Source organism: Sciurus vulgaris (genome assembly GCF_902686455.1).
Source record: "Sciurus vulgaris genome assembly, chromosome: 7".
In the NCBI taxonomy this organism is placed as follows: domain Eukaryota; kingdom Metazoa; phylum Chordata; class Mammalia; order Rodentia; family Sciuridae; genus Sciurus; species Sciurus vulgaris.
Genome location: NC_136467.1, coordinates 78,999,794 through 79,016,047, shown reverse-complemented (window position 1 = coordinate 79,016,047; position 16,254 = coordinate 78,999,794). Strand labels below are relative to the sequence as shown.

General features: G+C 34.9%; 1 protein-coding gene across 4 annotated transcripts in view; it reads right to left on the bottom strand.

The window, feature by feature from the left end:
- Window positions 1-1,699: 1,699 nt before the first annotated feature.
- Window positions 1,700-16,254, bottom strand: part of CEP162 (centrosomal protein 162) — a 99,197-nt gene continuing 84,642 nt past the window's right edge. For all 4 annotated transcript variants that reach the window (XM_079146941.1, XM_079146939.1, XM_079146940.1 and 1 more), the window contains 2 exons: window positions 4,279-4,413; window positions 1,700-3,217 (listed from right to left, as the gene is read on the bottom strand). In XM_079146941.1, coding sequence (XP_079003067.1) covers window positions 3,008-3,217; window positions 4,279-4,413 — 345 coding nt within the window. In that variant the 3' untranslated portion in view covers window positions 1,700-3,007. The remainder of the gene's footprint in view (window positions 3,218-4,278; window positions 4,414-16,254) is intronic.

Sequence of the window (16,254 nt, the reverse complement as noted above, 5' to 3'; positions counted from 1 at the left end):
TTTCACCAGTGTTTCACAGTTTTTAGTATATAGACTGTTTACTTCCTTGGTTAGATGTATGCACATCTTATTTAAGTTCCTTTGTGTTATGGTTTGGATAAGAGGTCCCCCCAAAGTTCTTGTGTTAATGGAGGAACATATGGAGGTGAAATGATTGGATTGTGAGAGCTGTAGCTTAATCAGTTCATCCTAGTTTGAATGGGCTAGGTGGTTAACTGTAGGCAGGTGGGTGTGGCTGGAGGAGGTGGGTCATGGGGGTGTGCCCTAAAAGGGCTCATCTTCCCTGTGACCCCTCTTTCTCTCTGCTTCCTAGCCACCATGAAGTGAGTAACATTCCTCCACTGTGCCCTTCCACCATGATGTTCTGTCTCACCTTGGGCCCAGAGAATACAGTCAGTCTACCATGGATGAAACCTTTGAAACATGAGTCAAAATAAACTTTCCCTCCTTGAAGTTGTTCTTGTGAGGTATTTCATCACAGTGACAAAAAGTGACTAACATGCTTGATTAAATTTATGTCTTATGCTATTTTCAATGCTCTCACCCTAACAATAAACACACTTTGAGGCTGAGAATTCTGATTGTTATTGCAATTCAGCCAATTCCATGATGAGGGCTTATGCTTAGTTTTTAATCATAACTTATGGGAATTAAGATTGTCCCTTTGGACATAGATGCTCTTAGCTTATTTATGCAGTGTCTGAGTTTCTATATGAATTCGAATTTCCTGAGTGCATCCTTTTCTTTAATCATTTTGGCAGGAACAATTGTCATTGTATTTCTCATATACTGAGACACTATGTCACTTGCCTCTTTTACATGCACGAATCAGAGAAACCAGAACCAATAAGAAATCAAATAAATTAGATGTAGATGAGCAAATATCAGAATTTATTATAGCAATTGGCTTATAGCTATCATAGAGAACAAGCTCTATGATATGCCATCTGCCAACTAGAAAAGGCCAGTGACAGTTTTGTCTAACTTTAAAGACCTGAGACCCAAGAGGCTGCTGGTGTCAGTCCTGGAATCTGAAGGTCAAAGAAGGATTTCTGATATCCAAGAGCAGGAAAATATGGGTGCCGCAGCTCTCAAGAAATTGAATTTGCCTTTCCTCCGCCTTCTGTTCTATTTGGGCCCTCCTCAACTGTGTGGATGGTGCCTTTCCACACTGGGTGAGGGTGAATCTTCCTCATTCTGTCCACTGATTCAAATACTAACCTTTTCTGGAAATAACCTCACATTCAAGTCTAAAAATAACTTGATTATGGTTTAACCCAATTCAGTCAACACCTAAAATTAACCATCACAGTGGGAGAGGATCAACCATCTCTGGAGCTTTAATCTTCATGAAAGCATTCCGTTTGAAATAGCCTAAATGTGTCCATCTTCTGTGCTGTTATTCATGCACCCTGAGTACAATGACTAAGACATGGGCTAAGGTTCCTGATGTTTTTAGTTGTAATAAATACCTCTGATGATACTTCTGGATCTTTAATCTGTAAATAGATCTGTCTGTGCAAAGCTTATTCCAAAATAGAATGTAGAATCCCCAATAAAATAGAATATACTTTTTTGTAAGAAAATATTTTATTTTCTACACTTCCTTGTGTTTCAGAACCAGCTGTTTGTGCCTAGAATAAATGACCCATGACAGGGTCAGTCATGCCGATAAAAGATACACAAAAGCACACACAAGTAATAATCAAAATAAATTATTTATAACTTAAGATTCTTTCATATAAAAAATAACAAACTATAATGCTTTTACTACCCTCTTAGGAAAGACACATTAAAAATGTTGAAAATCAAGACAATAATTACATCCTTTATATTTAACAACTTTCGTACCTCACATTGGTTGCCCACAATTTCACCAAGATCTAGTTTACCTGTCCTTCATTAAGCATTTTACTTTGTGATTATTACTCGATAATTGCACTTATGACATGTGATCACTGAATACTTGGGATGTGGCCTGTCCAAATTGAAATGTGCTATAAATATATATTTTGAAGACTTACTATGAAAAAAATGCCAAAATTCAATTTTTATTTATCTTTTACTTTTTTTAAATGTTGTGGCTACAAAATTAAAAATTACATGTGTAGTTCACATATTTCTATTAGTGCTGGCCTAGTACATTTTAAAACAAACTGGCTAAAGCTTTGACTTATCACTATCTTTTATATTTCCTATCTGCTTTTAAAATGGGAATTGTAAAATAAAATAACAATCTAGCTACTTTTATGTATATTTGTATTTTCTTCTAATGGACATATATTAATTTTTCAACAGAAAAGGTATAAATTATAGTGTTCATAATTTCAGAATTACACAAATTAGGACTGGCATTTACAAGACACACACTAAAGGAATAAAACAATGGATAAATCCAACTCCCCTACCAGTGAAATGTATTTTCCATCTTATATCAGGTTTAAAAAAAAGCCACCTAGAGGAAGGAGCAGGAAACTGGGAGGACATAAGACATCACCATCTACCTGCAGAGAAGTTAAAGTTCTCATCTCAATTACTAGGGAAACTCTAACTCAACTATGATTGATGAGATTGTCCAAATCACTGAGCTTACAAGTTTTTACCCATTTCCATGGGAAAGAGGAGCTGTTTTCCTGTCACAAAGAAAATTAAGAATACATATTTGGTCAGTAATAATGTGGAAGAGTATGTACAATTTTTTTCTTTCCATTTCTAGAATGTAAGACCTTTTATAATAAATCTTACTAGTTATAATCATCTGACATTAAGGAAACTGTCCATAAATCATTTAAAATGTGATTAATGATTTTTGGTAAAACATACCATGATGCTTTTATTTATTTTTCCCCCTGTTGGTTAAGGGCAGATTATTTTGAAATGTAGCTTTGGTATTGCTTGCTTCTGGCAACAGACTGGTACACTTAATTTTCAAAAGCTGTCCTTCTGACAATGGTACATTTTCATCCATCTTTAGGCCTTTCAATGAGGTCATATAAAATATGAGTTTCTAGAAAAACTCTGGTGCATGTACTTGATCTGCAAAAGAAACTGGCACAACTACCCCCTGCCGATGTAGCTCCCGAAGAACATCCAGTATTGAGTCTAATTCTGTGCGGAATTTGTCCAGTTCATGATTCTTCAACTGTGCAAGTCTTTTCCATTTCTCAATTTCTTTGTTTTGCTCAGTTTCTACAACTTGGTGTGTTTGCTGTATTATCTGCAAATACAAAAATCTCATATTATTGTTGGAGTTTACAGTGGAAGTGAAGAACATTTCGGTCTCAAAGAGCTAAAACTGGACAACGCTGGGGTTTCTCTGGGATACTCAAGCCAACCATAAAATTCTGCTGTACAGTGTTTTCTGTCTCTCAAGGGGTATATAAATTTTCATTGTTTGTTATAGACTGAATGTCTGTGTTCTCTTAAAATTCTTATGTTTTAAAGTCCTAACTCTTGGTGTGGCTATATTTGGAGCAAAGAAAGATTAATGAGGTGAAAAGGATGGGGCCCTGATCTGATAGGATTGGTATCCTCCCAAGAAGAGGCAACAGAGAGCTCTCGCTCACCCATTCTCCCTTTCCTCAGTGTGTACACACCAAGGAAAAAGCAAAAAACATGAGAACACAAAGAAGACTGTGTTCTGCAAGCTGGGAACAAAGAAAGCCCTTACTAGAAACCAAACTGACCAGTATCTTAATTGTGGACTTCTGGCCTCCAGAACTAAGAGAAAATAAGTTTTGGTTGTTTGGACCACCTAGTACATACTATTTTGTTATGGCAGCCTAAACAGATTAACATACTGTTCAAGCAAAGCTAAAATACCAGCACCAAGGCAAGTACCTAAAAATATATCATGTCCTTATATCTGCTATTTTAAATTTCCATCAATTTATCTGTTTGTAATTATATGTAATAAATATATTACTAGTACTAAGTATATTTTAATGATCATAGTTTAATGAAAATTTGTTACACATATTTGTTAAAATCACTTGAATATGGAATAGTTTCCAAAGCCCTGTTCCCAGGGTAAGATGTAAAACTTTTTAGACACTAATCAATAATTACACCAAGTTCTTTCTCCAAATAAAACAAATCAATCTTCAAAGAGATTTAAAGGCTTATTTTCTCTTAAAGAGCTATAATTTACTTTTTAACAAGATCAAAATACAATAGAACACTTTAAGAAGTAACTTTTGGTAAAGGTATCTTAAAACTACAGAAATCAAGACACTTAAAAGAACTATAAAAATATGTAAATGTAATCTACTACTTTACCTGTTGAAGTTCTTGTTCTCTTTGCTTATGTCTCATTTCCATCTGCTTAATTTTCTTTTCCAAACTCATGAAATGTTTCATTTCTGGTGTATGGTTTTCTTTGGCTTCTCTCAATTCTTCTAAGAGTTTTGTAATCTAAAATTAAAGTAGGAAGTAATTGAAAAACTATGATCACAAGAAAATAATTCCTTTTTAATACATAGTCTTGAATATCAAGGACCTTTGTTTAAAATTTATCCAGGTAAGGGGCATCTTGGATTCTTTGAGTAATTAATAACTTCCATTCTTTACGTTCAGGAAGTAAGAGGGTTTGTCCTGTTCTTGATCTCACATTTCTAGATGATTGGAGCACCTTCTCCTTCCCACATACTAATCTGGTTTAGGAGCTCAAAATGAAGGTGGGCATTTTCTTTGGTGCATTCATCTTGGAATAAAGAATTAACAAGGTGATTACTTTTAGGATAAAAGGAAAAATAAAACACATAAAGCACCCAACCCAGTAGTGTCCAGTGCACAGAATTCAACTCCTATAATTTTACTTGTTAATTTTCCTATTGCCTTTTAAAAATTATTTTTTGTGTATTCCACAAGGAAAGATATGTATATAAAGGAAAGATAATGAAAATCTAAGTTGAGCTCTTTCTGTGTTGGTTGTGGTCTTAGAATCTGGGAATGCAGAGATTGATGAAAGGCACAGTCCCTGACCTCCTGGAGTTAAGGTCTAGTGTGGAATCTTGTGTTTTTACACTATAGCCCACAGAGAAAATGGTGATGTTTTATACCACCTAGGAGTAAAATGAAGGTGGGACTTAAGGGGTTTTATAATAGGCTTATATTAAACAATTAACTGCATTTTCTTTATGCTATATAATCATGAAAAGAAATTCCATCAGGAATCAAATTTAGCTAATTGTGAAAAGGCAGTAATAAAAAAATGAAAATGGGTAAAATTAACAAATTCAGTCATGTTATATGGAAACACTATTATCTTATTACAATGATAATCATACTAAAAAATCACAAACCTTACCTGAATTAGTTGAGGGAAGAAAGTGAAAGTAAAAGCAAATTAAGTCAGAGGCAAAATAAATATTTTAAATGTCATCCCTGATGATATCATTAATTACTGAAGAAACATGAAGACTTTGAGATTTATAAAACGTGCTATAGTGATGGGTTCTGGACATAAAATTCTTATGTGTTAGAGTACTACAAATTATTTTGAAAAAAATCATGATTATTAAACTAAGAAAGTTGATGTAGGCATAGTCATACACAGAATGGTCAAATATTATTTTAATGTCTATAAACTTTTTTTTTTTTTTTTGGGTGGGGCTGCTAAGGATTGAATCCAGGGCCTAGGCAAGTGCTCCGTCACTGAACTGTATTTCTAGTATTTCTAGTTCTCTCTAAACATTTTAGTGGCTGGAAAAAGACTTTGAGTTTTTTTGTCATATAACGTTCCCATATATATATATATATATATATCAGTATATATATTTTAACAGCTGTAACCCATTTCTGGCCTTAGCAGTCAAGTGAATGAGAATTCTAATATAATGTGTGTGATGGAGAGATGGCCAAGTGAGATGGCCAGTGAGATGGTGGAGGAGGAATGCTTAAGTCAAAGAAGAAGTGGGCTGGGAGATTCCTAAGGTAGTTGTAACTGGATTGAGTGAATCGGTGCTAGTCACTATGTTAACTTTACAGATGTCTCATTTAATTTTATTTGTTGCCTGATTCCCCAAATAAAATGTAAGGTCCTAAAGAATAGGAATTTTTGTCTACTTTGTTCTCCTCAGCATTTGTAGCACCTCCTCAGCTAACGCTGACAGATTCGAATGCTAATGCTTCCTTCTACATGTTGGTTAGTAACCGTGGGGAAGTTATTTCATTTTCTTAGCACCAATTTCTCTACCTATAAAATGAGAATAATAGTACCTAGCCTTTTGGGTTGTGGTGTGAATCAAAGTAGTGGATATAAAGTATTTAGCACACACTAAGCACTCAATATTTATTACTATTATTATAACTCCTCTATTGTAAACATGTTAAGTGCTAAAGATATATACTGATTGCCATGAAAAGATATTTGGATGTACTATTAGGTTAAAAAAAAAAAAGGCTTTACAGCCTCAGCAATGGTGAGGCACTAAGCAACTCAGTGAGACCCTGTCTCTAGATAAAATAAAAAATAGGGCTGGGGATGTGGCTCAGTGATTGAGTGCTCTTGAGTTTAACCTCAGGTACCACCTCCCGGGGAAAAAAAGGCTTTAAAAATCATATACATCGAGCTGGGAAGATAGCTCAGTCGGTAGAGTGCTTGCCTTGCAAGCACAAGGCCCTGGGTTCGATCCCCAGCACCGCAACAAAAAAAAAAAAAAAAAAAAAAAAAAATCATATACATCCACACATACACAAACGATCATATTTGTAATTACATGTGTGCACATATAAGCATATAACCTTTACACTATTCATACCTCACTGTATGTATGAATAGAAGTGATTTAAAAGTATATAGCTACATATATCTCTGGGTGGTGGGATTATGTGTAACTTAAATCTAATTTATAATACTAATATCTGTCAATATTAGTATAGGAAAGTATACTGAATAATGAATATTCAATAGGAATAGAACATAAGTATGAAAACATGTGTTCCTTTGTTCCTTAATGAACAAGTCTCAGTTACTTTCTTAATAATTTATTATTTTATTAAGGTGAAACAGTGTCAACTAAATGATGTCACTAAAAGTGGGTGAAACAAATGTCACTGACTACTTACAGAAGCTGGCTCAGGTGGGGGAGTTAAATGATCTGAGTGCAGCCCAAAGATGACTCCCACAGAATCCTTTTACTCAATTGTGAGTAAATAATCTTACAAACCATATAACTCAAATTGCATCACAAAATTCTTGCTATTTTTACTACTTTAAAGAAATTGGTTTCCTTATTTCTATATACTTTTCAATCATCATTCAAAAATTTATGGCTTTGCAATCACTGGCATGATGAATTTTCCTGGTTATTTTGCAGGAGTTGCTAGCTACTGTAAGCAATTAGCCCACATGGTCTAGATTCTAATCTCATAGGCAATGAAGGAGATACTAGGCACTGTCTCTTAAACTGCCATTCCCTTTCCTTCCTTTGGTGGCAAGTCCCTGATATTGTTTAGGTGTTCATATGACTCTAGGGTAAATTCTGTTTAATTTAAGCCCATTAAAACTGTCTAGTTTCCCTGGGAAATGATGGGTTTAGAAGTTAGCATGTGACCCAGTTCTAACTCAGAGGAAGTTAGCTGGGAAAACAATGTACTGGATTATTTTTCTGTCTCACTGGCCAGAATGCAAGCTCCTTGAGGAGCATACTGTTTCCTGGACTTTATCCAGTGTACCAGGTGTGTCTACAATTGTGACTAAATATTTATGTGAATGTGCTAGTGCTACAGTCTGGATCTTCAGTGTCCCCCAAAGGCCCACATATATGTTAAAGGCTTGGTACAGAGTTTGTGGTTCTATTGGGAGATGGCAGAAACTTAAAAAAAGTTTAATAATATTTGCACATCTTTATGGGTTACACTATGATAATCTGATAAAGGTACAATGTGTGATAAACAGGTAGTAAGTACTTGTATCTCTTTAAACATGTCTTGGAAATTTTGTACTCTTGCAGTCATTGTGAAATATATTATTTTAGCTAAAAGTTACCTTATTCTTCTATAGAAATCCAGAACACACTTCTCTGTTTTGGTGCCCATTACTGAACTTCATTTTGTCCTCCTTCCCCTTTGCCTGTCCCAGTTTCTACTGACCACTATTCTATTCTGTTCTTCTGTAAGAATGACATTTTAGTTTCCACAAATGAGAACATGAGGTATTAGTTTTCCTTTGTCTGTCTTATTTCACATAAAGTAATGATTCCAGTTCCATCTGTATTCCTGCAAATGACAGGATTTCATTCTTTTTTATGGCTGAGAAACATTCCATTATGTACACATTTTTATCCATTTCATCCACTGATGGACATCTAGGTTATTCATAACTTGAATGGTATGGCAATGAACAGGGGGTACAATTATCTTTTTGGAATAACGATTTCATGTAATTTTGATGATAGTCATTCTAACTGGGGTGAAGTGGTATCTCAGTGGTTTTGGTTTGCATTTCCCAGATGATTAATGAGACTAAACACTTTTTTTTTTTCATACTGTTGGCCATTTGTATGTTTTCTTTTATTGAGGAGTGTCAGATATTTTTATGTATTTATTTATTTAGTAGTACTGGGGATTAAACCAAGACCTTATGTATACTAGGCAAGTGCTCTACCACTGGCTCTATCTCCAGCCCCTGCCCATTTTTAAATTAGATTATTTTTGGTGTTCAGTTTTTTTGAGTTCCTTATATATTCTGGATTTTAATCCTCCTTAAATGAATAATTTTCAAATACTTTTTCCCATTCACAGGTTGTCTTTTAACTCTGTTGATTATTTCCTTTGCAAAAGCTTTCCTGTGTAGAAGCTGCTTAGTTTGATATAATTCCATTTGTATATTTTTACTTTTGGTGCCTGTGCTTTTGGGGTCTTACCGAAAAACTCACTGCCTACACCACCACCTTGAAGTTTCCCCCATGTTTTTTTGTAATAATTTAATAGTTTCATGTTTTACCATTTAGGTTTTTGATCCCACTTAAAGTTGATTTTTGTGTACAATGAGAGGAAGGATCTACTTTCATTCCTTTGCATATAAATATGCAATTTTGCTAACTGAAGACACTGTCCTTTCTCCACTGTATGTTCTTGGTAGCTTTGCCAAATATCAGTTTGTTGTATGAATGTGGTTTATTTCTGAGTTCTCTGTACCTTTCCATTGGTCAATGTATATTTTTATAGCTTTGTAGAACGTTTTGAAGTCAGGTATTATGATACCTCCAGATTCTTCTTTTTTCTTAAGCTCAGGATGACTTTGGTTATTTTGGGTCTTTGGTGATTTCACAAGTTTTAGAATTTTTTTTTTTTTTTTTTTTTGGTTTGTTTGTTTCTGTAAAGAAAATCATTGGTGCTTTGGTAATTGCATTGAATCTATAGACCACTATGAACATTTTAACAATATTAATTCTTCTGATCCAAGAATACAAGATACTTTCCAATTTTTTGTGTTCTCTATAATTTGTTCCATCAGTGTTTTATAATTTTGATTACAGAGATCTTTCACTTCCTTGGTTAAATTTATTCCTAAATTGTCGCTGGCTCTTTGCGGTACCAAATCCGTGGATATTTGTCACCGCCTGCAGCAACAATTTGCACGGGTCTTATGGGTGGTGGACTGGAAACTGAGCTACTTCTATCTTTCTCTTTAGTGCGCTGCTTTCTTACTTGTTTGTTTATAGAGGACAGAGGAAATGAGGCTTAATTGCTTTGAGAGAAGAGAGAGAGAAAGAGACAGAGAGAGAGAGAGACTTTGCTTTCAGAGATATCTATGTCTTCTTAGTTTTCTGCTGCTTCTTACTGGTGCGTCCTGCATCCTGTGAACTAAGGGTGTGTCCACCTAAGGTGCTTTAATGATGCGTCTCAGTTCTCTGCTCTGCGATCTGCCTTCCGCCGCTTTCTACTAGCTGCTGCTTCTGCTGCCTTTTCTTTCTGCTTGCCGCATCTTCCTGCTAGCTGCTGTGTTTTTCCCTCTAGCTGCTGCGCTGCTAGCTGCTGTGCTGCTTCTTTCTACTAGCTGCTGTGTCTCCTGCTAGCTGCTGCTGTGTGTCTCGCTCCGCCTACGCTTATATCACCTCCAGGAGGCAGAGAGTAGGGCCACGCCTTTTATGTAAAGATTAGGCCAGATGCTAGAAGTCCGAGCAGGCACAATTAGGAGTGCTCGAGAACACATGCGCATACATTGTGTGCGTGGACGATAAATCACCTGAGTGTGCTTATGTCAATTAACCTCCTCAGGCGCCGTTCTGGCGGGGTCAACATGGCACAGCCCCTAACACTAAATATTTTTGTATTTATTGTACATGGGACTGTTTTTAAAAATTTTTCAGTAAGTTCACTATTGGTACATAAAATGCTATGTTTTTATATATTGATTTTGTATCCTGCAACTTTACTGAATTTATCAGTTATAAGTTATTTTGATAGTGTTTAGGTTTTTCTACATATAAAATCATGTCATCTAGGAATATGGATAATTTAACCTCTTCCTTCCCAAATTGGATGCCCTTAGTTTTTGTGTTTTCCCTCTTGCCTAATTGCTCTTGCTGTCTTCCAGTACTAACTTAAATAAGAGTGCTGAAAGTAGAGATCCTTTTTCTAGATCTTAGAGGAAAAACTTTTGAGATTTTTTTCCATTCAGGATAATATTGGCTATGGATTTTTCACACACAGACTTTGGTATTTTGAAGTATCTCCCTTCTATACTAAATATGTTGAGTTTTTAATCAAGAATGGATTGTTGGATCTTACTAAATGCCTTTTCTGCCTTTATCAAGATGACTGTTTTTTTCCCTTCAAGCCTGCTCAAGTGTCATGTTGTGTATACTTATCTGCACAAGCTGAACCATTCCATCCCTTGGATGAACCCCCCTTGTTCATGATGTATGATCTTTTTGATTCAACAGCACTTCAGAATTCAGTGTCCTAGCACTTTGTTAAGAACTTTTGCACCTATGTTCATCAGGGATATGTTAGTCTATAGCTTATTTTTTATTGTATTTGTGTCTCGTTTTGGTGTCAGACTGATGCTGGCTCTACTTTCCATTTCTTCTTGATTCAATTTTGGTAGGTTGTATTTGTTCAGCAATTTATCCATGTCTTCTGCATTTTCCAGTTTTTTGGCATATTATTTTCTCATACTGGTTTCTTATTTCTGTGGTATTGGTTATAATATTTACTTTTTCATCTCTGGTTTTATTAATTTGGGTCTTTTTTCCTTGGTGAGTCTAGTTAAAGTCTTCAGTTTTATGTTTTCAAAAAATCAATTGTTACATCAAACTTTGTATTTTTTGTTTTAATATTATTTCTGCTCTGCTCTTTAGTATTTATTTCCTCTTTATGAATGTTGGGGTTGGTTTGTTCTATTTTTTTCTAAGTCCCTGATGTGCAGAGATTTTTTTGATGCATGCATTTGTTGCTATAAACTTCCCTCTTAATATTTCTTTTCTATATTCCACTAACTTTGATATCTATTTGCTATCTAATTATTGTGCTATAATTTTTGTTCAAGAAACTTGGATATTCTTTTTAATTTCTTCAATTACAGATTGGTCATTTAGAAGCATGTTTTTCAATTCCAAATATATAAATATATATATATATAAATATATATATATATATATTTATTTATTTTCCAGTGCTAGGGATCAAATCAGGGCCTTGTGCTTACAAGGCAAGCACTCTACCGACTGAGCTATCTCCCCAGCCCTATATTTTTTTTATTATTCTTGTTTTGTAGTTCTATTTTATTGTGGTCTAAGATTTTTATAAACAATTATTGAAACTTTACTTGCAGCTTAACAAGTGAGCTATCCTGAAGAAAATTCTGTGTACTGATGAGAAAAAATGTATATTCTGCTGTTGCATTAAATATTCTAAACATGTCTGTTGGGTCTATTTGCTCTATAGTATGGTTCAACTCAAGATGTTTCTTTGTTGATTTTTTTTTTGTTTGGATGATCTGCCCATTAAAGAAAGTAGGTTGTTAAAGTCCTACTTGTATTGTATTGACTCTTATTTCTCCCTTTTAGATCTAATAACACTTGCTTTACATACTTGGGTGTCTTAGTATTGGATGTATATCTACCTACAACTGTTAGATTTGCTTGCTGAATCAATACTTTTATCAATATGTAATGGCCTTCTTAATCTCTTAAGAGTCTGATATAAAGTCTGCTTTGTGTGACATAAAAATAATGCTATTCATAATTGCTTTTGGTTTTTATTGTGTGTGGGGAGTGGTATCTTCTTCCAGTCCTTCACTTTCAGTCATTATGTATCTTTACCAGTGAAGCAAGTTTTTTTCTATAGGCAGCATATGGTTGGATCTTGTTTTTATCTATTCAGCATGTCTGATTGGTGAATTTAATCCATTTACACTCAAGATTATTACTAATCGATATGAACTTACTCCTGTCCTTTTGTTAACTGTTTTTGCTTGTTTTGTGTATTCCATATTACTTTTATTCTTTTATTATTTATCTTTGTGATTTGGTAGTTTTCTGTCATAATTTTTGATTCTCTTTCATATATTTGTTTTTCTAGTGAATTTATACATTCACGTGTTTTCATGATAATTGTTATCATCCTTTTGTTTCTAAGGTAGCACTGTTAAACATTTCTTATAGGGTTGAGCTGATGATGAATTCCCTCAGTTTCTGCTTATCTGGGAAAGGCTGTATTTTGATTTCATTCTGAAGGACAGTATTGCTGACAGTTTTTTCCTTTCGGAACTTTCAACAAATCATGCTAGTTTCTTCTGGTCTGTATTTCTGCCAACCGATCTGTTTAATTTATGACTTGATATGTCTGCTTTTAAAATTCTCTGTTTTGTACATGTGACACTTTAAATATAAGGTGCTTTGGTGAAGGACTTTTTCAATTGAATCTGGTTGGGTTACTCTGAGCTTCTTATGATGGGATTTTCATACCTCTTTGAAGATTTGGGAGGCTTTCAGATATTTTGTGAAATAGAATTTTAATGCCTTCCCCCTTGTTATCACATTCTGGAATTCCCAAGTGTGGGTAGTTTCTTGTTTAATGGTGTCCCATATGTTTCACAGACCTTCTTCATTCTCTTTTTATTTATTTATTTGGGGGTAGGTCTGGCTGAGTTAATTCAAAAGATCTGTCCTTAAGTTTAGAAATTCTTTTCTTATTCTAATCTGTCATGGAAGATCTCAGCTATATTTATTTCACTGACAGACATTTTTAGCTCCAAGTTTTTTTTTTTTTTTTTTTTTTAATAATTTTTATCTCTGGTGAATTTTACTCACACCCTGAACTGTTTTTCTCATTTCTTTGTACTATCTATCTGTATTCTCTTGCATCTTACTTGAGTTTCCTTAGGAGCATTATTTTGAATTCTTTTTCAGACCCTTCATAGAGTTCCTTAAAATTGAATTATCTCTGGAAAATTATGACTTTCTTTGGAGTTGACATATTCCCTTTCATGTATTGTATGTGCTTCCTTTGACATCTGAGCATCTGGCATAAGAATTACCTCTCCTAATTTTATGGAACAGTTTTTGTAGGAAGATTTTTTTCCCATATAGATGAGATATAGTGTCAGCTGAGTAGGTGCTTTGCCTTTGATTATAGGTAAGTTCAAAACTGTAGCCTCTGTGATTTATTCACCTGTAATTTATGTCAGCAGTATCTATGTGTGCCTTAATAATCTAGACTCAATAACCATGAAGGCAGTTGTACAACTCTGCAGTGGACTCAGGTTTCCAAAGGTGTGTTCCACAGAGTTGAGGCACTGATGGTACTGGGGACTGTGATGGCAGTTGCCATGGTCTTGGTAATGTGGAGCAGACTGTCCTCAGGTCCCACAAGACAAGCATGGGTGACAAGGGTTGTACCATCAGCAGTCATGATTCTAGAGCCCTACAGAATGTGAAGAAGACCTTCCCCAGGTCCTTCAGGATGAATGGGGGCGATCCCTATGGCCACAGTTTTGGAGTTGCAGGATGTTATGGGACCTGAGAAAGGTCCCCCAGGATGAGCATGGTCTGTGGTCTTTGTAACTGCAGATCTAAGGTTTTAGGACACAAATGCGATCTTCCCTAGGTCTTGTGGAGGTGGTTATGAGTAATTCTGGGACTGGTAACACTAGTAATCATTTTCCTAAAGCTGAAGGACCTGGTTGAGAGCTTCTCCAGAATGCAAGGGGCAAGTGCAGATGATGCATGAACAAAAACCTTTAAAAATGTGAGCCAAAGTAAACCTTTCTATAAATTGATTATCTTAGATAATCATTTAACTAAACCCAGATCTTATAAGCCCCACAATCATTCTACTATTTGTTATTAAAATAACAGCAGCTGACTACAGAATATCTGAGGTAAGTTACAATAAGAATTTTGATGAATGGACCATAATAATCCCTCCCTCAGAACTCATATTAGAGGTCAGTCTTACATGGTTTCTAAAGCTTTTATAAGGTATTTATATAGATTAAAAATAAAATAAAAATCCCACTAATGACAAAGATATATAAAGTAACTGAGAATATGAATATAAGCAATAACAACATCAATCTCCTCAATTGTCTCTAGGGAGTGAAGAGAGACCCAAATCGTATCAACTGAAGATTTTTCCAGTCAACTAGGAGTGGGAAAATAAGATTAGGAATCTTTGATAAATGGTAAAATATGAAGATTAACTCTTTCATTACAACATTAAAAATACCCCCAAAGAACTTGAGGAATCCATGCCTAAGTTTCGTCAATTGATTGAAGATGCTAAAGCCTTACTAAGGTTTTCACCCCACTACAGCAGGTATGATTTTAGAGAGATGTGGTCTGAAAGCATTTTAGTTAATGAAGGTATGGAACAAAACACAGAATATACAAGAACCTTCCAGGTTTTTACAATTAACATGCTAAGCAAACATCACTTCCCAATGATGTTGAGGGATTACTTTAACTATGTTGAAAACTTCTGTGTCACTGCTCAGTTTTTCTGATGGCTCTATAAAATATTTTTAAAAATACAGTAAATTATAAAATGTAACAACTCATCACTGTTTTAAAATTTATAATGTGCTTTTTCACTTGTGGCCATGTGGAATAAAAGGGACAGGGATTTAACCCCCTTTTCTTAAACAGCTAGCAGACAATACAAAATACATAAAACACTTGTTTTCAGACACTAGATAACATGTAGGACTGTGATTCGTGTGAGAAGGGAAAGAAACAGGGTGAGCTCTCCAACTGCTCAGTTTGTTGCTTGGTGGCAGTTCTGAAGCCAATGGAAGTAGCCTGAAAAATTCCTGGAGCTCATACAGGGGAACATTTCATTATTTCTATCAGCCTAAGACAGAATGCCTCATAATACACAGAATATCAGGGAGAGTTCACAGAAGGTTACCAGTAGTAGGAATAAATTATTCTTGTTAGAATAGCTACTATAAATTAACCATATTAAAAGGTAGGAATTTGAATTCAAGAGCATTATTACCTTTGTTCAAGAGACTCAGCACTTTAGTTTTACAGTAACAAGGTTTAAAACCATGCATCATATCCTCTATGATTTGGATGTATTCCCCACAATTCATGAGTTGAAAAGTTAATCCCCAATGCAATAGTACTGAGAAATAGGGCTTAATAAGGGCTCTGTTTTCATGATTGGATTAATGCTGTTATTGCAAAACTGGGATAGTTATCTTGAGAGTGGATTGTTATAAAGGGAAGTTTGGCCCTCTCTTTCGCTGTCTTGCCCTTCCACCTTCTGCCACAGGCTGATGCAGATGAAGGCCCTCCCCAGATACTGGCACCATGCACTTGGACTTCCCAGCCTCCAGAACTGTGAGTCAAATACATTTATTTTCTTTACAAATTATGCAGTTTCAGGTATTCTGTTATAGTAGTAGAAAATGAACTCAAACATCAGCTTTTCTATTTTCAAATATCTTGAACTGTCTTCACTATCACTATATTGATAAATTAACACTAACTTGACTAAAATTAACCTTTTATTTTTTGGTGGTGCTGGGGATTGAACCCAGGGCTTTGTGCATGTGAAGCAAGCACTCTATCGATTGAGCTATATCCCCAGCCCTTAAAATTAACCTTTTAACCTCATAAATATGAACACATAACTCCTTTTATTGCTTGTTCTAAAAATTTCAGGTCTATGAGCTTCTGTAAACTTAATGCTTATGCTAACAAGGTTTTATGTACATCTTAAACACTGAACAAAAAAAGTACAAGGTTGAACTACATAGCCTTTCAACTACTGGAACAAGATTTAAACAATTGATTA